Genomic DNA, 23,051 nt, shown 5'->3' with positions numbered 1-23,051 from the left:
ACTCGTTTGTCAATAAGGGCGGGTTTCCAAATGGCTGGTAGGTGGGAGGTATCATCTCGTTTGTTCATGCTGTGTGGGCGTTTTTCTATCTCGATGGCTTCGAGAAGCTCACACCCCCACTAGCAGTTAAAAGGAAGAGACAGCTGCGATCTCACATTGCTCCTGGAAGCACGAAGCCAAGAACACCAGCCTGAAGATGACGAATGAGACTTCGTCGAAACGTTGCCAAGACACTTCCAATTTTACGTGGGAGAAGACCCAAATAACCAAAGACCTACATACAAACACCCGCGAAAACCTGAAAAAACAAATATATATATATATATATATATGTGTGTGTGTGTGTGTGTGTGTGTGTGTGTGTGTGTGTGTGTGTGTGTGTAAGTTTTCACGGGTATATATGTGTGTAAAGTTAATATCTCGGGTTTCTTCCCGTGTAATTGTAAACATATCCTTAAAAGGGTAGTAGCGATGTTTCGACGAAATCACATTTGTCATCTTCTGGCTGAAGTTCTCGGTTTGGTTCTTATGGGCAAACTGTGTGATCGTAACTGACGTTTTTCTATGAAAAGAGGCAAAGGTGTATTCTGATTGGTCGACAGTGTTGTTGTATTCTGATTGGCTGATGACATAGCTCTATTTTGATTGGGTGGAAGCGCTGTTGCTTGGTTGTGGGTTAATGGATAAATTATGCTGGAAATGGTGGCAACACAGGCATTATGATGAATCTTTGATCTATGGTTTATATTTTGTGTTAAGATTCGTCTGTCTATGAGAGCAGGTTTCCAAATAGTAGGCAGACGGGAAGTGTCATCACGTTTATTCATACAATATGGAATTGAAATAGAGAAAAGACCATATTGTATGATTAAACGTGATGATACTTCCCGTCTGCTACTACCCTTTTAAGGATATGTTTACAATTACACGGGAAGAAACCCGAGATATTAACTGTACACACACACACACACACACACACACACACATTTATAACAAACATAGAAAAAACAAAACAAAACATAAAATCTCCATCATTCAAATACAATTACAAACAGTATGTCGATTGGTTAAAATTATTTTGTGCTCAGTCTCTCCTCCCAAATTTCAAGTTATTTAATTTCTCTCATTTAATGTATATATATGTCTTCTTAAGTTTTCGCAGGTGTGTATATGCAAAAAATTAAAATCTCGGGTGTTTTCCCGCATCATGTTAATTAAGTTAGTTAAAATGTTTAAAATTCTGGTTAAAATCCTAGCTTAAAATCTTCCAAAAATCCTTACAGAGCACTCTGCAAGGTCCTTTAAAACCTTAGCTAAAATCCTACCAGTACCTTAAAAGTTTTTCTTTCTAGCAACGTTTCGACAGGCTCACAACCCTGTCATCTTCAGGCTCTTGTTTAGTTTAGAAGCTATGGATGTGTTGCGAGGTCGGAGCTGTCGCTTTTCTATGTTTGCTGCTGCTGATGTATGCTGGTTAGCCTGTAACTCTGTGTCCTGATTGGAGGACAGCAGTTTTTCTTCCTGCTTCCTCATCCTGGCTGTTTGGCTACGTGTTACAGGCCTAGCTTTCTCAGGTTCTCTATTATTATCTGTCTGCTGTAGAGGAGAAAGGATTCTGGTAGGCATCCCAGCACCCTCATTTATGATTTATTTATTAATTTTATTTCTCTATCGCCCTTCTCCCGAAGGACTCAGGGCAGTGTACAGCCTGATTAAAAGCACAAGACAAACAGAATTTAAAATAAATTAAAATTATTAAATGATAGGCTCAATTTAAAACCCCAAATTTAAAATCCCATTTTTAAAACCCAATTAAAATCTTTACCTTTATAGCCCAGCCTGGTGGAACAACAAGGTATTGAGGGCACAGCGAAATACATGGAGATCAGAGATTTTACGAATTTCTGGGGGCAGCTCATTCCAAAGGGCAGGGGCTCCCACAGGGAAGGCCCTCCCCCTGGGTGTCGCCAGCCAACATAATTTGGCCGATGGCACCCTGAGGAGACCCTCTCTGTGAGAGCGGACTGGCCGGTGGGAGGCTACTGGTGGCAGAAGACGGTCTCGAAGGTATCCAGGTCCAATGCCATGGAGCGCTTTAAAGGTGGTAACCAACACCTTGAATTGCACCCGGAAGGCCACTGGGAGCCAGTGCAGCTCGCGCAGGAGGGGTGTCACGTGGGCACAACGAGTTGCGCCCATAACCACCTGCGCGGCCGCATTCTGGACCAGCTTTTCAAGGGGAGCCCCATGTAGAGAGCATTGCAGTAGTCCAGGCGGGAGGTGACAAGGGTGTGAGTGACTGTGCGCAAGGCGTCACGATCCAGAAAGGGCTGCAACTGGCGGATCAGGCAAACCTGATAAAAAGCCCCCCTGGCCACGGCCGTCATATGTTCTTCTAAAGACAGCCGTGCATCCAGAAAGACACCCAGATTGCGAGCCCTCTCTGTGGGGGGTAAAGACTCACCCCCAATAGTCAGCAATGGCGCTAACTGACTATATCGCGACGCCGGGAACCACAGCCACTCAGTCTTGGAGGGGTTGAGTCTGAGCCTATTTCTCCCCATCCAGACCCACACGGCCTCCAGGCAGCGGGACATCACATCAAGGGCATCGTTGGGGTGGTCTGGGGTGGAGATGTACAGCTGAGTATCATCAGCATACAGATGGACTCTCACCCCAAAACCACAGATGATCTCACCCAGGGGCTTCACATAAATGTTGAACAGAAGGGGCGAGAGGACCGACCCCTGCGGCACTCCCCAAGCAAGGTGCCTCGAAGTCAACCTCTGCCCCCCTGTCAACATGAACTGCAAGCATGAACTGCCCCCTATTCCTAACCCCCTCAACCGCTGCAGCATGATACCATGGTTGATGGTATCAAAAGCCACTGAGAGATCTAACAGGACCAGGACAGAGGAGCAACCCCTGTCCCGAGCCCTCCAGAGATCATCCACCAATGCGACCAATGCCGTTTCAGTGCTGTACCCCTGCCTGAAGCCCGACTGGTAGGAGTCTAGATAGATAGCTTCATCCAGGTGCCTGGGCAGTTGTCATGCCACCACACTCTCAACAACCTTCACCACAAAACGAAGGTTGGAGACCGGACGGTAGTTGGCTAATTCAGCCAGGTCCAGGGAAGGCTTCTTGAGGAGGGGCCTCACCACCGCATCTTTCAAGGCAGCGAGAAAGGCACCGTCACTCAAAGAAGCACTTATAATCCCCTGGAGCCAGCCTCGTGTAACCTCCCGGAAGGCCAATACCAACCAGGAGGGACACGGGTCCAATAAACATGTGGCGGCACTAGTCCTACCCAAAACCCTGTCCACATCCTCGGGAGCCACAGGATCAAACTCCTCCCAGATAGTGTTCTCAAGACCTACCCTCGTCTCCTCCCCTGGACTCACCCAGTCGTAGTCCAAGCCTTCCCGAATCTGAGCGACTTTATCATGCAGGAATTGCACAAAATCCTCAGCTCGACCCTGCAAGGGATCTTCCCGCACTCCCCCCCGAAGAAGGGAGTGGGTCACCCTAAACAGGGCAGCTGGGCAATTCTCTGCAGATGCAATAAGAGTGGAAAAATAGTTAGATTTTGCCGCTTTTATCGCCACTAGGTAGGTCTTGATATAAGACCTCACCAGTGTCCAGTCAGAATCGGATCGACTAGTCCTCCAAATGCTCTCTAGGCGTCTTTTCTGATGCTTCATCTCTCTCAGCTCCTCGGAGAAGCAAGGAGCCAACTGAGGTCGGCATCGGGTCAGAGGCTGCAAAGGCACAACCCGGTCCAAAGCCCCAGCGGCCGCACTCTCCCAGGCGGCCACCAGGTCTTCAGTTGAGTTGTGTGCCAGAGTGTCAGGAAATGGCCCAAGCTCCATCAGGAACCTTTCAGGATCCATCAGACGCCTGGGACGGAACCATCTGATTGGTTCCGTCTCCCTGCGGTGGGGGGAAGAGGCAGGAAAGTCCAAGCAAAGAAGAGAATGATCTGTCTATGACAAGGGTTTGATATCTAGGTCCCCTCTACCAAGATCATTCAACCACTGACCAGAGATGAAAATCAAGTCCAGAGTGTGTCCCCCTGTGTGAGTGGGGCCCTGAACTAATTGGGTCAGGTCCATGGCCGCCATGGAAGCCATGAACTCCCGAGTCACCTCAGACACCTCACCTGCAGATGGAGGGTTGAAATCCCCCATGACAATAAGTCTGGGGGTATCGACTGCCACCCCGGCGATAACGTCAAGCAGCTTGGGCAGGGTCGCCGCATGTGGCAGGGAGCCAGGTACGTAGTCAGCAAACCCATCTGCCTCCCACAGCCCCACTTCACGAGGAGGGACTCACAACCGGCTATCTGAGGAACAGTGGTCTCCCTCAGACTAAGACTTTCCCTAACAATCGCCGCCACTCCCCCACCCCTCCCCTGAGCCCTTGGCTGGTGAAATGCACAGAAACCTGGTGGGCACATTTTGACAAGGGGACCCCCCCTCGTGGCCCAAACAGGTCTCCGTAATACCTGCCAGGTCTGCACCCCCGTCCAAAATAAGATCACAAATGAGGGGGGCTTTGTTAACAACCGACCTGGCATTACATAACATCAGCCGCGGGCCCAGGGCCTGAGGCTCTGTGCAACCCAGGACCCTTGATTGTTAGTTGAGATCTCAGCCTGCCTTCTGGCTCGATCCTCTCTCTCTCCCTATTGATAGCCACCCTCTGCAAAGAGGGAAGAATTCTGGCAGGCCTTACACCACCACTGGTTGCTTGTTGGAATCTCTGCCTCTCTTCTGATGTTAACAATCGAGTTTCTCTCAGTGCAGGTCCCCAAATACTTGATAACCTAGAGGCGTCATCTCGTATGTTCATATTCTGCAGCCTCTTTTCAATTTCGATGGCCTCCCTGATTATTCTTTTGTTGAGATGTTCCTCTTTTGCCACTGTTCTGGTTTTATTAAAATCAATATTGTGTCCCGTGGCCTTCATGTGTTGTACCAAAGAAGAAGTTTGTTCTTCTTTCCTCACTGCATTTTTATGTTCTTCTAAACGTACACTCATTCATCTATTTGTCTGTCCAATATAAGAAGACTGACAGGAGGCACATGGTACTTCGTATATCCCCTGGTTTTCCAACTTAAGAATAAAATTGAGTTGCCAGAGCTGCCAGAAGAAAAGAAAAAGAAAAAAAGCCCAGAAATTAGTGAATTGTATATATATATATATATATATATATATATATATATATATATATATATATATATATATATATTCACTTAGCCATTATTGAACAGAAAGAAGAGTGAATAAAAACAAAAGGAATATCACTTCATATATTTTTATCTTTACATTAATCCTATTTCATTTTTTTATCTCCATGCTTTGTTATCTAGCCATTGATAAAACAGATCCCAAATTAAGTAATATTGTTTATCTTCCTGTTCCCTAATTTCAAGTGTCAATTTACTCATTTCAGCACAATCCATAATTTTCTTAATAATTTCATCTTCAGTAGGTATCTTCTCACTTTTCCAATTTTTAGCAAAGACAATTCTAGCCACTGTTAAAACATTCACAATTAAATATCTTAACTCTTTATTGTATATTTCTGGTAAAATCCCTAATAAAAATATCTCTGGTTTAAAGTCAATGTGTTTCTTTGTCATTTTTTCCAACCATGTGTGGATTTTAGTTCAATATCTTTTAGCTTCTACACATGTCCACCACATATGATAATATGATCCGGGGGTCTGATGACATTTTCAACATTTCTCCTATTTATTCTTGAACATTCTGGCTATTCTCGTCGGGGGGAGGTGCCACCTGTAAAACATCTCATACAAATTTTCCTTATATGCTGTGGACATTGTCATTTTATAATTTTGCAACCATAATTTTTGCCATTTTTCTAAGTCAATCCCATGCCCAAAATTTTTCCCCCATGCTAACATTGTCTCTTTAACTTGTTCTTCTTCCAATTTTACCTCTAGCAAGTATCCGTATAATTTTTTAATCACATAATCATCAGAACCCATTAAAATCTTATCTAAAGTAGGGAGCAAGGGAAAAAATACAAATCACCGACAGAAACACAAGAAGACTTAAGACAGCAAAGAAATAGAAGATTGGAATGGAGAAGGAATTAAAATTGATTCATTAACATAAATGGCTTAAATAGCCCATCTAAAAGAACTAAGCGTCAGCACTTCAACCTGCATTTACTCTAGTGCTGACATAAGAAGGAGAAGAGGGGGCAGCTGGCAAGAGGACACTTGACTTCTCACCTACTTATTTTCCCTGAAGATAATATCCCCTAGGAGATGAGATGGGAGGGGGGACATTCCTGGGAGCTGAAGTACTAGATATGGGGAGAGTGATTTGGAAGAGGGCCAATGAGATGCAGAGAATTGGGGAACAGAAAGGGAAGGTTTGGGGTCAGGAAGTCAGTGATGGCTACACCACAATCAGGGACAAGTTGTTGTGCTTAATAAAATGAAAGATTTCTTCAAAGACTATTTGTTTGGAAATGCAATTTATTTTATTTGAGACTACATCGAAACTTGACAGATAGCCAACACTCCTTTCCAAGCCAAGCTGGCTGACCTCCAAACCTCCAGCTCCCTTCCAGATGTATGGAGTGAATCGAGACGCAGCCCGGACGTCATGGCAGAAAGTAAGCTGTCTGAAGAGAGCTTAATTCAGGCAACTGGAAAAGAGCCAGTTCTGATCTCAGCCAGCTTGGATGCTACGGGGCTTCAGGATATTACAGAGCCTCAACCCCCCCTCCTCCATCGAAGCTGCCATACAGCCAAGATCAGACGATCGTGCCACAACCCAAGAAGAGAAAAGATGAGTATTCAGGGGTTTTGCCAAAAGCTGCAGAGGCTGAGTTTCCCGTCCCAAGCGTTCAGGGGAAGGGGAAACCCCTAAGTGATTTGGGGAAGGCAGACTGGCTATGGGACTGGCAGCAGGCCAGGCACCAAAAAGCTTCAGGGAAGCCACTCGAGAGCCCCATAGATGAATTGAAAGAGAAATTTGACCATGCCATCCTTGGGGAGGAGGGGCCATCATGCAGGCCAAAGGAGAAGAGGGAACCAATCTGGGCTGATGAACCAAGAGGCCATAGACTGAAGCACAGCCCTTCCCCCCATCCCCCTAGCAGAAGGAGAAGAAGCCCAAAGATGCATCCATGGGTTCCTCCCTTACACAGCAAGCAGAGCAGTCTGGATAGGACATCACCTCCCCACTCTAGAATGAAAGATGAGGAAGAGGACCAGCGGCACCGAGGCCAGGCTTACAGAGCCCCGCGCTGGGAGGAGAGGGCAGCGAGGGAGAACCCACCCCATTTCAGAGGGAAGTTCGATGGCGATCCAGACCAGCTAGCCCAATTCTACATCGAGCACTATGGACACCTCTACCCATTTCCCAGAGCCCTAGTGAGTGCCATTTCAGAAGGCTTGGAGGGAGAAGCAAGGAGGTGGTCAGCAGCCCTCTACAAGAACAGGCCCCCCCAACTGCAAGACGCAGACGGGTTCTTACAACTACTATGAGCCCGGTTCAAGGAGGCAGAGGAGGACCCCTATGTAGAGGATGAGCTCAGGAACCTAATGCAGAAGGGGAGGCCCATCAGAGAGCATATCCATGAATTCAGGAGAGTCATTGGGACCTTACCTCCCTTACCAGAGCGACTACTGGTGTATTTCTTTAGAACAAGCCTAGACAAGTGAATCGCCCAAGTGACCGCCTTATAGCCAAGTTCCATGCAGATCACCCGGGCAAGGCGGGAGGGGGCGGAACACATACTCCCGGATGGGGTAACGGTACTTAACTTGTTTGTCTTACAGAGGCCACCCTGGAAAAATGAAGGGGGAGGGGCCGGATGTCAGCACTTCAACCTGCATTTACTCTAGTGCTGACATAAGAAGGGGAAGAGGGGTCAGCTGGCAAGAGGATGCTTGACTTCTCACCTACTTATTTTCCCTGAAGATAATATCCCCTAGGAGAGGAGATGGGAGGGGGGACATTCCTGGGAGCTGAAGTACTAGATATGGGGAGAGTGATTTGGAAGAGGGCCAATGAGACGCAGAGAATTGGGGAACGGAAAGGGAAGGTTTGGGGTCAGGAAGTCAGTGTTGGCTATGCCACAATTGGGGACAAGTTGTCGTGCTTAATAAAATGAAAGATTTCTTCAAAGACTATTTGTTTGGAAATGCAATTTATTTTATTTGAGACGACATCGAAACCTGACACTCAGATATTTAGAAACCTACAGAAACTGAAGACAGATATCACAACATTACAAGAAGTCCACATCAAAAAACAACTTCGAAAAGTACTAGAAAATAAACTATTGGGAACACTCTATACCGCATTAACAGAACAAAAAAAGAAAGGCATTGCAATATACATCAAAAATCATTTACAGGCAAAACAAATATTTGCAGATGAGGAGGGTAGGACCCTTATGATTGAGATAAATACAGGAATGAAAACTATATTATTAGTGTCGCTATATGTGCCAAATGGAAGCCAAACTGATTATTTTAAAAAAAATACATAATATAATAAAAGACTTGGACTATGAAAATATTTGTCTCATTGGAGACTACAATGCAATTGTAGACATAGACAAAGACTATCAAAGTAGCAAAAAAAAAAAAAAAAAAAATCCAGGAAAAAAATACTACTGGATACATTTTATGATATGGTACAAGAATTCCAACTACAAGACGCTTGGAGGGAAATCAATCAAAATAAAAAACAATTTACATTTTATTCAAATCCGCACCAATCATGGTCTAGAATCGACATGGCCTGGATGACATCACAACTCAAGTTAGATACCAAACAAATAGAAATAGCTACAAATACATGGGCAGACCATAGTCCGATTGTAATAACATGGAAAGGCCACCAAACTCAGGGAAGATGGATGATGGATAAAGACATCACAAAAGACAAACAATATGTAGAAATGATTCAAAGAGAATTGAAAATATTCTTCCAAATTAATGTAAAAGAACATACCAGTCTGCAAAACTTATGGGACACAATTAAAGCCTATATAAGAGGCTTAACAATTGCTTACATAGCAAAAAAAATAAAAAATAAAGATAAACAACAAACAAAAGAGAACCTACTGACCCATCTCCAACAATAGGAATCAGAATTACAGGAAGAACTGCACAATAAAGAAATTAAAGGAAAAATTGACCTTACAAGACATAAAATAAATTTAATGACAACAACTGAGATTGCAAGGAAAATTAGAATGGCCAAACAAAACTATTTCAAACACGCAAATAAAACTGGCCGGTGGCTGGCCTATAAATTGAAAAAAGAAAGAGAGAAGAAAATGATACATCAATTAAAGGACAAAGACGGACAAATATACTACAATAATCAGGACAAAAAACAAATTGCAAAGGACTTCTTCCAAAACCTATATGCAAAAGATGAAATTCGGGAGGAAGACATCATACAATATTTAGGCAAAATAAATATTCAGGAATTAAAAGAGGACCATACCGAATCATTGAACAGACCAATTTCCATCTTAGAACTAACAGAAGCAAGGAAGAAACAAAAAAAACAACAACAAAACACCTGGACCAGATGGCATACCATCCGAATTTTACAAGACATTTCAACAATCATTAGATGATATTCTGATTCAGGTATTTAATGATGCACTCCTGGAAGCCCAAACCCCACAATCTTGGAACGAAACAATAATCACATTAAATAAGGAAGGCTGAAATAAGGAATTATAGGCTAATATCTCTTCTTAATGTGGATTATAAATTATTCACATCCATTATAACACAGAGACTGAAAAACTTCATTAATCATTATATACATCCAGATCAAAATGGCTTCATCCCTAGACGACAAATTAAAAATAATACAAGGACAATCTGGGACGGCTGAACACGACCACATGTTTATTGGACTCGTGTCCCTCCTGGTTGGTGCTGGCTTCCCGGGAGGTTACACGAGGCTGACTCCAGAGGATTATTAACGCTTCCTTGAGTGGGGGTGTCCTGCCAGCCACCTTGAAAGAGGCGGTGGTGAGGCCCCTCCTGAAGAAGCCCTCTCTGGATCCGGCTGTTTTGGCTAACTATCATCCAGTCTCCAACCTTTATTTTATTGCGAAGGTTGTTGAGAGTGTGGTGGCGTGGCAACTTCCACAGTACCTGGATGAAGCTGTCTATCTAGATCTGTTCCAGTCCAGTTTCAGGCCTGGACACAGCACGGAAACGGCATTGGTCGCATTGGTGGATGATCTCTGGAGGGTTCGGGATAGGGGTTGCTCCTCTATCCTGGTCCTGTTAGATCTCTCAGCGGCTTTTGATACCATCGACCATGGTATCATGTTGCGCCGGCTGGAGGGGTTGGGAGTGGGGGGCACCATTTTGCGGTGGTTCTCCTCCTACCTCTCTGACCGGTCGCAATCTGTGTTGGCAGGGGGGCAGCAGTTGACCCCGAGGCGCCTTGTCTTGGGGTGCCGCAAGGGTCGGTCCTCTCGCCCCTTCTGTTCAACATTTATGTGAAGCCACTGGGTGAGATCATCCGTGGCTTTGGGGTGGAGTTCCATCAGTACGCTAATGATACTCAGCTGTACATCTCCACCCCAGGCCACTCCAACGATGCCCTTGAAGTGATGTCCCGGTGCCTGGAGGCCATGCGGGCCTGAATGGGGAGAAACAGGCTCCAACTCAACCCTTCCAAGACCGAGTGGCTGTGGCTTCCGGCGTCCCGATATAGCCAGCTGGTGCCATCGCTGGTTATTGGGGCCGAATCATTGGGTGCGGTCAGCCAGACAATGTCAGCTGGCGACCCCCAGGGGGAGAGCCTTCTCTGTGGTGGCACCTGCCCTCTGGAACGACCTGCCCCCAGAGATACGCATGATACCAGACCTCCGGACTTTTCGTCGGGCCCTGAAAACACATCTTTTTCACCTAGCTGGGCTGGCTTGATCCCATCCCTTCAATTTTTAATTTCTAATTGGTTTTAACCCGGGTTGTTTTAATTGGATAGCCAAATTATTTAATGTTTTTAAATTGCTTTTAAATTTTATATGTTATGTTTTTACCATGGCTGTTCACTGCCCTGAGTCCTGTTGGAAAAGGGTGGTATACAAATTAAATAAATAAATAAATAAATAAATAAATAAATAAATAAATAAATAAATAAATAAATAAATAAATAAATAAATCATTGATACCCTTGAATATTACGAACAACGACCAGATAAACAATTGGCATTGATTTTCCTGGATGCGCAAAAAGTGTTTGACAATCTTAATTCGACATTCCTAATAACACAATTGGAAATGATGAAATTCGGAGAAAGATTCCTAAACATGATCAAAAGGATATATAATACTCAAACAGCAAAAGTATTGATTAATGAAGAAACAACAAAACAATTCGATATAGAGAAAGGAGCGAGGCAAGGATGTCCCCTATCCCCCATACTGTTTATATTGACACTGGAAATACTACTGAAAGAAATTAGGGAAGATAAAGAAATAACGGGACTAAAGATAAAGAACCAGGAATTCAAACTGTAAGCATTTGTGGATGACATAGTACTTATCCTAGAAAAACCACTACAATCAGGACCTAAATTATTGACCAAAATAGAACAATATGGGGAAGTGGTAGGGCTGAAAATTAACAAACAAAAAACACAAATGTTAACCAAGAATCTTACCACAAACCAAGAGAAAGAATTGGAAAACACGCTAGGAATACAAACAGTAAAGAAAGTAAAATACCTAGGAATCTGGCTTACCAATAGAATATCAACCTTCTAAATTCAATAATCTAGTATTCCTTAATGTTACCCATTCTTTGATCCACATCAAACTTGTCACCTGATAGTAAAGTTCCCAATTCGGTAGGCCAAAACCCTTTCTCATTCTAGCATCTTGCAGCAACTTTAGTTTTATCCTCGCCTTCTTTCCCTGCCAAATATATTTTAACACCATTTTGTTCAATTCTTCAAAAAAATCTTTCCCCAATCTAATTGGAATTGTCTGGAATAGATATAGAATTCTGGGTAAGATATTCATCTTAATGGTAGATATCCTTCCAATCAAAGAAAGCTGTAAATTTTCCCATTTTGCTAAATCTATCCCTATCTGTTGTTTAAGTTTATTATAATTGTTTTCTTTAAGTGTGCTATATCTTGCTGTCAGATATATCCCCAAATATTTAACTTTATTAGTGACCTGCATTTTTGAAATATCCGCCAACTCTTCTTTCTGCTTTATCAACATATTTTTAGTCAATATTTTCGTTTTATTTTTATTAATTTTCAAATCGGCCACCTTCCCAAATTCTCCAATTTTATCTATCAATGTAGTTATTGATCTTAGTGGATCTTCAAGAATTAAAAACTAGGTCATCAGCAAATGCTTGCAATTTATATTCTTCTTTTTGAATTTTCATTCCTTTTATATCTTTTTCTTCTCTTATGAATCTATTTAGCACTTCTAAGGTTAGTATAAACAACAGGGGGGATAGTGGATAGCTTTGTCTAGTGCCTTTTTTTATCTCAATGGAATCTGTCAATTCTCCATTTATCATTACTTTTGCTGTTTGTTTATAATATATAGCAGTGATGGCGAACCTTTTTGGCATTGCGTGTCAAAAGTCTGAGCGTGCTCCCGCTATTGTGCTCGTGCGTGCCAGCACCCACAATGCAACACGCACCTCATTTGCGCATGCGCTCATGACCCCCTCCCCCTGCATGCGCACATGACCCTACTCACACATGCGCACTGCACATGCGTGCGCTCCCACTTTTTCCAAGGGAGCCGGTGCGCTTCTTACCGAAGGACAACCAGATACCGAACTGTTCCCTGGCAAGACAGCCATTCCCCGGCCGGCGCCCAGCACTCTCGTCTCCGCCATGTGCCAGCTGGGGAAGCTCCGAACACGCCCCCTTGCCTGGGCTCCTCCCCACTGGGTGCTGGGCTTCCCAGGAAGTCCCCTGCAGCAACGCAAGAACCGCCGCCCCCAGGAGCAAGGGGGTGGTGGCTGTAATGATGGACGAGCCAGGACTTCCCTGTTTCCCCACATGAGCAGGCTTCTGGCATGGCCGCAGGCCTGGGGAGGGGGCGATTGAAGCCCCAGCACACCCATCCTTTCCGCTGCCACCCCATTGCCACTGGCGCTTCTCACGCTACCTCTTTCCACTCAGTGACAGAAGCAGCCAGCAGCAGGCTTCAATCCCTTCCCCAGAGGCCTGAAATGCAATGCATGTTTTTGGCCTCCCCATTTTTGGATTTGGAGAGGAAAGGGTTTTCGGGTAGCAGCGCTGCGATCCTCTCCCCGAATCAAAAAAGTTCATTGTTGCATTTCTTGTTGGCTCCGCGAGCTTTGAAGACGCTCTTTTATGAGCGCCCGATCCCCGGTTCCGTAAAAGCCCCAGAACAGCCGAAAAACAGCTGTCTGGAAGCTTGGAACCCTCTCCCCAGGTAAAGGGGAGAGAGAAGAGTCAACAGGCAGAGGTAGAGCCCCCCCAAGTGCCCTAGGAGAAATACTGGGGCGCGAAGGGTGTGGGCTCCCTATTGAAGCCTGTCAAGCTGCTCCGGACCAGGGACGACTCCACCAAAGCGGAGCTAGAAGCCGCGACCAAAATCTGCTGGGAAAAAAAATGAGGGGACTTTTAACATCTTTACCTTGATTGCGGACAGAGCAAATAATTGCAAGTAACACTTTAACTCCGTTTTAAAATGAAGAAAATGGCGCCTGAGGGCGGGAGGAGGAAGCTACAAGGGAAAGTGCTTGTTACGCTTGTTAACGTTTGCAACATTGATACAGCTACTGGATTACACCTTAAGAGAAAGTTTTAAAGTGGAAGCGCCTAGGAAAAGAATTTGCTACTGAGAAAAAGAATTTGGTATTGACTTTAACTAAAATTTTGCTCTTATACTGTGTGGAAAATAGTTGGAATTGTCGACCTAATAGCTGGATAAATACAAAGTGGCTGAAATATGGCTGACAGCAGGGCTGGTGAATCAGCAAATTCTCAAGCTGTAACTATTAAAGCTTTTCAAGAACTTCTAGACTCCTTTAATTCTGCGCTTTTGGATATAATTGAAAGAGCTTTTTCAAAAAACAGCTTGGAAAATTATAAGGAGTCGTTAGATGGGCAGCAGGAAATTTTACAGAAGAGTCTGCCCTTGGAAGATCAAGAGGCTGTTAGGACTGAAAGGCAGGCTGGCACAGCTGAAACAAAGAACTGGGTAGACACTTCCATTCAACTGATAGAAAAGCAACAAATAGACTCCTTATTGCAAGCTGACAAACTTTATGGCAACAAATTTTGGCTATATGATCAAAGGAATGGATTGAAGGCCTATACAAGCAAGAAGAGTCGAAATGGAGATCTCAAACTAGAAAAAGTGATTTCAAGAAGAGAGCGAGTATTTCAGAAACATCAACCTCAAATCAACATTTTAAAATTTTCAAAAATAAAATTGGGGGGGATGTTGAAAGAATTAATAAAAAAAAGGACTGGAAAAATATAGAAAGAAGAGAAGAATAGAAGATTAAGTATTTGCTTTTTTTTTCTCTTTGGGGAAGGAAGATTCTAGTAATAAACTGAGCAGTTTAATTACATTGGTATTAAAGGCTATTTTAGGAATTGAAAATTTGAAAGATATCTTCCTGTAGATTTTGAAATCTGCATTTGGCAAATATGTGTTTCAATGGTATTAAGAGATTTTTAAAATGTTTAACATAAGATTATATTATTTTAAAAGATATATGAGATAAATTGTGTAAGCTTTCAGGATGCCCAACTTTTTGAAGCAAAGAGGATTAATGTTAAATTCAGAATTCTATTACAAAATGATAATTAGTTTTGGATAGTAAAAGGGCTGCTTTCTAAAAAGTTAGAGGTATTAACATTGGTTAATTGAAAACTTGAAAGATATCCTCCAGTAGATTTTGAAATTTATATTTGGTAAATAAGTGTTTTAAAGGTATTAAGAGATTTTTAAAATGTTTAACATAAGATTATATTATTTTAACAGGTATATGAGATAAAATGTGTAAGATCTCAAGATACCCATTTTTTTGAATGAAGAGGATTAATGTTAAATTCAGAATTTTATTAGGGAGTAATGTTCAAAAAGAATGATGTTCGAGGGTATGGAAATGAAATTTACTTATGATTTTTACTGTTTGTAATATTGCTAAAGTATTGGATTATACATCAAGAAAAAAATTTTTTTATAATTAGGATGAACGAATTTAACATAATTGGTCTTGAGGATTTATAAAAGGGAGGTTGATGAATTGGAGCAAGGAGTTAAAGAACGTATGGGAGTTTTGAAATTTATAATTAGTTAGTTTATTTTAGCATATGTTTGTTAGATGCTATACCCTGTTTTGCTCTGGGAAGTCGGGGTGGGGTGGGGAGGGTGGGATAAGGGTTGGGATGGGGAAAAAAAGTGGTGAATAGAGAAATGTTTTAACAGAAGAAAGTATCTACGATTAGAATACAGGAGTTGCTCAGATACTAAAGGAGGAGAATATTTCACAGCAAAGAAGTTAGAAAGGACAGAGGAGGAGTGGGTAGGAAGAGGAGAGGGAGGGAGAGGAATAGAAGAAGGAGAGGAGGAAGGGAAGGGGACAGGAGTAGGAGTGAAGGCGAGAAGGGGGGAAAGAAGAGAGAAGTGGGGGAAAGGAAAAGGAAGTAGGATGAGGTAGGAGAGGAAGAAGGAGAAAGTAGGAGAGAAGAGGAGGGAGGGAAGGGAAAGAAAGGAGGTGGAGAAGAAGGTTTGTTGTGGAATGAGGGAAGAAAGAGAAGAAGAGCAACTCCGAATGCAATTAAAATGTCCTACTTTAATGCTTTCTTTAAGGAAAACATGCATTTATTATGTATAAGAAAATGTACACTTTCTATTATGTGGGGAGGGGGAAAGGGTGGGGGGGAGAAAATTGTTTGTATTTCTTATAAAACTTTTCAATAATTAAAAAAAGTGCATTGCGCTTCAGGCAGAGGATCTGGCCAGGAGGAAAGAGAAGGTGAGTCTGCGGAGTAGGAGAGAAAGGCACACAACCAGCTGCCCGCTCCGTTTTCAGATTTGCCAGAAAAAGCTTTCCTCTGTGGTTCTCCAGTGCACATTGCAGAACTGCGCGCCTTCCTCCTCCTCCTCGGCAGAAGGCCAGATCCATCGCCTGAAACGCACTGTACTTTTTTGTTTCCGTGAGGGGATCTCAGCACTGCCGCCCGAAAACCCTTTCTTCTCCAAATCCAAAAATCGGCGGCTCCTCCTCCTCCCCCTGCGAACCTCATCCTAAACCTTGAAGTTTCCCTTGCGGGGTGGGGGGGGGAGAAAAACTCCTGCTTGGGAGGAATCCTCTTTGCAGAGGCAACGGTGGCAGATCCTCCTCCCTCCCTGGCAGCTTCTTGGTAAATCTTGAAGTTTGCCTTGCGGGGTGGGGAGGGGGGGAGAAAAACTCCTGCTTGGGGAGGAATCCTCTTTGCAGAGGCAACGGTGGCAGATCCTCCTCCCTCCCTGGCAGCTTCTTGGTAAATCTTGAAGTTTGCCTTGCGGGGTGGGGAGGGGGGGAGAAAAACTCCTGCTTGGGGAGGAATCCTCTTTGCAGAGGCAACGGTGGCAGATCCTCCTCACTCCCTGGCAGCTTCTTCGTAAAACTTGAAGTTTGCCTCATCCTGCTGCCAGCCTCATCATAAATCTTGGGGTTTGCCTTACGGGGGGAGAAATGTTCGGGGGGGGGTGTCCGTGGTGCCAGTGACTGCAGCCACAATCTGGAGAAGCCCCGTTGGAACCGGTCAGGCAATTTCCAGCATGGTCTCTGCTGGCGGGGCACAGAGCTTGCCTACATAACTTTGCCGGCAAAGAGCCAGCGGCAGAGAGCCGTTTGTGCCAGCAAAGAGGCAATGGCACAGGCAAAATTATATAGGGAAGCCCCATGCCCTAGCTCCGTGTGTCTGCAGAGCTGAGCATCTGGTATCCTGCTTCTCTTGCTCTGGCCACCACCTTGCACACAGCTGATCAGCTCTCCAACGGGGCTTTTCCGGAGCATGGCTCCAATCACTGGCATCACAGATGTCCCTCCCACCAGGACCTTTCTCCCGCCCCTAGTAAGGCAAATCCTGAGATTTACAGCGAGGCTGGGGGGGGAGGAGGAGTTGCTGCTGCATCTACAAAGAGGAGTTGACCCCAACCAGGACCTTTCTTTCCCCCTCAAGGCAAACCCCGAAATTAACAGCGAAGCTGGCAGGGGGAGGGGGAGGAACCGCTGCCTCTGCAAAGAGCATTCCCCTCTTTCTCCTCCCCCCACCCCCATAAGGCAAACCTCGAGCAGATGCAGCGCTGGTTTGCCTGCAACGTGGATCCCAGGAAGGGGCTGTCAATGGCATGGCCAGTGCGCATGCGTGCTAAGAGAAGCTGGCCAGTGCACATGTGTGTGCCAGAAATCCGGAAGAGGACGGCACCACTGTGCGTGCCAGGCAACATGGCTCCACGTGCCACCTGTGGCACGCGTGCCATAGGTTCGCCATCACAGATATATAGCATCAATTGCTTGAGTAAATTTTCTTCCAAAACCCATCTGTTCCATTTGAAGCCAATTTACATTGTCAAAAGCTTTCTGCTCATCTAAAAATATCAAAGCCATTTGCTTTTCTGGATGTGCTTCATAGTATTCCAAAGTATCCAGAATTATTCTCATATTGTCTCTAATTTGTCTTTTAGACAGAAACCCATTTTGATCTGAATGTATAAGGTTATTTAAGTATCTTTTAAATCTTTCTGCCAGTACTGAAGTGAAAATTTTATAATCAGAATTTAACAGGGAAATTGGTCTAAGTTTTTGATTTGTTGTGGGTCTGTATCCTCCTTTGGTATTAATGTGTTGTAAGCCTCAGACCATGATTGTGGTATTTTCTTCATTATCATAACTTCATTCATAACTTCTAGTAATGGGAGACTCAGTGATTCCTGCAATGTCCTATAGAATTCCGCTGGCAAACCATCTGGCCCTGGTGCTTTTCCATTTTTTTGTTTCTTAATTGCTTCATTTAATTCCAACATTGTTATATTTCCCTCTAACATCTCCTCAACTTCTTTGGGGATCCTAGGTAAATTTGCATTTTGAAGATAAAGTATCACTTCTTCCTCTTCTATCTCTTCTTTCTCGTACAATTGTCTATAAAAATCCTGTATAATTTTTTTCTTTTCTATATTTCCAAATTTACTTTGACCATGATCATCAATTAATTGTGTTATTTTCTTTGATTCTCTCGCTTTTTTCAACTTAAATGCTAACCATCTTCCTGGTTTATTCGCATTCTCAAAATAATTCTGTTTAGAACTTCTAATTTTTTGAGCTAATTCTTCCTTCTCCAGTAGATCCATTTTATGTTTTATTGTATCCAGTTTCACTTTAAGATCGTTTTTATAAGGACATTTCTGAAGTTCTTTTTCAAATCTCTTATAGTCCTCTTCCAAAGTTTTCTGTGTTTGCCTTTTCTACAAATGTCTCTTCCTTGTATAGTCCATTATCACTCCTCTGGCATAGGCCTTCATTGTATCCCAAAGATTTTTTGTCAAGATGTCTTCTTTCCTATTCTCCTTAAAGAAGAAAGCTAGTTCTCTCTCCATTTTTTGTACAAAGTCTTTTTCTTTTAATATAGTATTGTTTAAAGTCCATCTAAATTTTCTTTTTTGTCCTTTCCATTTCACTGTCACTGGGTTATGATCTGCCCAAGTACTTGTTTCTATCTCAATTTGATCTATATTCAAGGTCAATTCCAATGTTATCCATATCATATTTAACCTCGACCAAGATGTATCCGAGTACTCTATCCGAGTAAAAAGTGTCAATTTTTACCATTTCTGTCTCTCCATAGGTCTTTTAAATTTATTTCCTCAATTATCTTAAAAAATTTTTTTGGTAGTATCTTTCTGCTATGTCTTGTTGTTTTGTGTGTTTTATAGTCCAAGTCTCCATCTACTATACCATTAAAGTCTCCCATCATGCAAATATTATCATATTCCATTTCTATTATTTTCATATGCAATTTTCACTTTTCATAATCAAAGTCACTTTGATTATTATTTGGGGCATATATTGCTACTAAGAGGATTTTCAAATTATTGTCCATAATCTCCACCATCAAATTCTTCCTTCATCATCCACATATACTTGCTCGGCTGGTATTGTATTTTTAATGTATAAAACCACTCCTCTTTTTGTACATTGTGGTAATGATGTAAAGATTTTCCCTAATTTAGAATGTACAAGTATCTCACATTGTTTTTTAATATGTACTTCTTGCAGGCAAACTATGTCACATTTTAATTTTTCTAATTTGTGGAATATCTTTCTTCTTTTTACTGCCAAATTAAGTGCATTTATATTTATTGAAATTAATTTTCTTTCTTCCATATTTATACTTTATATGTAGGCTTTGTTGCTCTAGTTGATCTTAATTCCCTCTGTTCTTTTTGTTCCACAGCCCCTCCTACTGCCCCTTCTACTTTTTCCATCATTGCCAGTTCCTCTTCTTGGAGTTGTATTGGAATAACTGTTGATTGAAATTTCATTTCTGTTTCGTACTCTTTAAAAAAATCAGTATAGAATGCTCTTGCCTTGTCTATTGTATCAATTCTATATCTTTGAAGTTGCCACGTTAATATAAGACCCTCTGGTACCAGCCATCTGTAGCTCATGCCTTTTTGGAGTAATACTTTGGTCAAAAATTGATATTCTCTCTGCATCTCTCTCACTCTTCTGGGTATTTGTTTCAAAACTGCAATTTCTTTCTCCTTATGTTTTCTTTCTCCTTCAATGTTTTTTCTCTGGCAATTTGCAGTATTTGTGTTTTAACTGATTTCTTAGTAAATCTTATATGAACTTCTCATGGTAGCTTGTTCCGCATTGCATACTTCGTATAGACTCGATATATTTCATCAACCCCATCCATCATCTTCTCTTTGATAATTTCTAATGCCTCAGCCAAAATTCCAATCATTATTTCCGCCAAATTCTCTCCTTTTTCTTCTTCCACATTTTGAAATCTGAGGTAAAAATCTGATTTATCCATCTCCCATCCAATTAATCTGCTCCTATCCTGTTCAACTTCTCCCAATCTGTTGTCTATATCTTTAATTTTTTCCTCTTTTTGCTCCTCTCTTTTCTCAAGCTTTTGCAACCTCTCATCATATTTCACCATCATTTGCTGCATGTTCTCTACTTTTTTATCTATTTTAAGTATTTGTTGTTCCATCCTCTGCATTGTTTGAAAGATCACTTGTAATGTTACTTCTTTGTCTTTATTCTTTTCCTTGTCCTTCTCCTACTGAAGCATCAACTGAATTGATCGCTGTCCTCCAGATGGAGATGAGGCCGGTGTGGTTGACGCAAATCCAACTGTCACTACTTTTCTACTCATTTTATTCAATAGTCAAAAACACCAACAGCAAGGGAAAAAATCCAAGAAAATAAACAATAATAAATAAAAAAAGTAAAAATAAAAATAAAAATGAAAAGCGTAAGAATGAAAAATCAATTCTTCAGGTTCTTCAATACCCTAATCCACTTAAAAAAAAAAACATAGGAAGAAAAGAGGAAAAAAATAAGAAGATCAAAATATAAAAGTCAGCAACAAAAAGAAAAATTAATCCAAATAGTAGCAAAATTACGCCAAAACTTCAATCAATTTCAAAAGAAGAATAAAAATAAAAAATAAAAATGCGGGGAGAAAAACAAAAACAAATAGCCAACTTGAGGAAACAGCAAAAGAAAAGGGAAAAAAAAGAAAAAAAATCAATATTTCATCTTCAGACTCTTGTATGTCCTAATCCAATACAGTTGTTTGAAACCAATTAAAGGAAGAGTGAATAAAAGTGCTATCAAAAATATTTAAACTAAGGGAACTTACAGAGAGTTATCATTTAGCCAAAATATTAGAAAAAAAAAAACCCAAATATTAGCAGGTCAAAAGGAAAAAAATATTTCACTCTCTACAGCAATACATTAACAAGTCTCATTTGCCTCAGATTCCTGCTTCAAATATATCTCCAAAGAACATGTGAATAAACACAACCAATAACTCCAACTCTCTTAGATGCTCTTCCCACACTTCTTATCAGCAGTGAAAGTTCAGTTCAGAGTCTCTAATTAGCAACAATGTTATGTAATTGTTTCAGCTTGTTACTAATAAAAAGGGAAAGTTAGCAACATTTCCGTCCAGCAGATGGCAGTAAATAGCAATGTTACACACTCTCCTAGTTCCCTTTTATACTCCAACAATTCTTTGTTAAAAGAGAAAAAAGTCAAAAATTTTAACAAAACAATCCCCAAAAGAGAAGAAGAAGAAAAAAGAAGAGAATTAAATCCAAGTAAAAAGTTAACTCCAAGAGAGAAAATATTCACTTTTAAAGCACAAAGGCTTACAAGTCTCAATTCAATCAGTTTTCTCAGTCTGGTCCTAGTCAGAAATAAAACTTTAAAACTCACCAACTTAACTAGGTAGAAGATAGAAAAAATAGCTCCTGTTTAAATTCGCTGCTTGGTTTCTTTTGAATCCAATTCTAAGTCCATTTCAAGTCAGGGTATTGTTAATTAAGTTAAAAGTCTCTCACCGCATTGGCTTACTGTTATTTCTCTTCCTCTTCCAGAACTTGTCCCGGCTTCAGCAGCTGAACGGCTGCCACTCTGCTGTTAGAAAAAGGGCTTCTCCTGGGTCAATCAGGGACTTTGCGATGTCCCTGAGACCCACAGGATGTGCCCTCTACTAACACAGTCAAAAGGAGACTGTGTGGTCCAGCAGCAGAGGTTTCAGCGGTGTCCTGGAGCCCAGGAATCAGCCATCCATTTCGCCGCGACGTCAATCCCCTCCCCCGTACCTTATGATTCTTGATGAATGTATCTTTTCTTTTATGTACACTGAGAGCATATGCACCAAGACAAATTCCTTGTGTGTCCAATCACACTTGGCCAATAAAAAATTCTATTCTATTCTATTCTATTCTATTCTATTCTATTCTATTCTATTCTATTCTATTCTATTCTATTCTATTCTATTCTATTCTATTCTATTCTATTCTAGATATATTGAAATAAAAGGGGTGGGTTACAAGAGTTCCATGAACCAGCATATTAACATGTACATTGGAGTGGAGGCTTTCTAATTTTCTCCTTTCCTGTGTTTCAACAAGGGGGTGAATCTCTTTGTGGTTTATGGAGAAGTTTGTCACTAGGTCTTACATGATTGTTTCCTGAATCTTTATCAGTCTGAGTACTTACTCTTATAGCCTACATACAGGCCTGGAATATTGCTTCTATTGACTATCCTAAAAATTAGGATGAAACCATAAAATGAAACCATTCATAAAAATGAAACCATTTGGTTAAAGCTAGAACAGGGAGATTGTGAGTTCTAGCTTCATCTTAAGCTATCTTCTGAGTGACCTTGGGCCAGTCACTGTCTCTGAGCTCCAGGAAGGAAAGTATGGCAAACCACTTCTGAAATCTTGCCAAGAAAACTGGAAGGATTAATCCAGGCAGTCACCAATTGAGGAAAATGGATTTGATCATGAAATTGCATTCAGAGGAGAAGAATGTAATAGAAGAATAATAGATTCTTAGACCTACCTAGTGGCGATAAAAGCGGCGAAATCTAGCTATTTTGCCGCTCTTATCGCGTCATCAGATAACCGCCCAGCCACCCTGTTTAGGGTGACCCGCTCCCTCCTCCATCTGGGAGCGCGGGAGGACCCCTTGCAGGGCCGAGCTGAGGATTTTGTACAGTATCTGGATGATAAAATAACTCAGATTCGGGAAGACTTGGCCGCCGACTGGGTTAGTTCAGACGAGATGACTGAGGCAGGCCTTGAGAATGTTATCTGGGAGGAGTTCGATCCTGTGGCTCCCGAGGACATGGACAGGATCTTGGGACGGCTGAACGCAACCACATGTTTATTGGACCCGTGTCCCTCCTGGTTGGTGCTGGCTTCCCGGGAGGTTACACGAGGCTGGCTCCAGGGGATTATTAACGCTTCTTTGAGCGA

The 23,051-nt window shown here is 42.2% G+C and overlaps 1 protein-coding gene across 1 annotated transcript in view; it reads left to right on the top strand.

The window, feature by feature from the left end:
• LOC148112482 (uncharacterized) overlaps positions 1-22,039 on the top strand; it is a 147,808-nt gene extending 125,769 nt beyond the window's left edge. The window contains exon 5 of the mRNA XM_087875864.1: positions 21,660-22,039. Coding sequence (XP_087731990.1) covers positions 21,660-21,684 — 25 coding nt within the window. The 3' untranslated portion in view covers positions 21,685-22,039. The remainder of the gene's footprint in view (positions 1-21,659) is intronic.
• The last annotated feature ends 1,012 nt before the right edge of the window (positions 22,040-23,051 follow it).

The sequence above is a fragment of the Pantherophis guttatus genome, chromosome 9, assembly GCF_059756535.1.
Source record: "Pantherophis guttatus breed Tessera chromosome 9, ASM5975653v1, whole genome shotgun sequence".
In the NCBI taxonomy this organism is placed as follows: Eukaryota; Metazoa; Chordata; class Lepidosauria; order Squamata; family Colubridae; genus Pantherophis; species Pantherophis guttatus.
The sequence above is the reverse complement of the archived record's forward strand: the minus strand, read 5'-3'. Positions and strand labels throughout refer to the sequence as shown.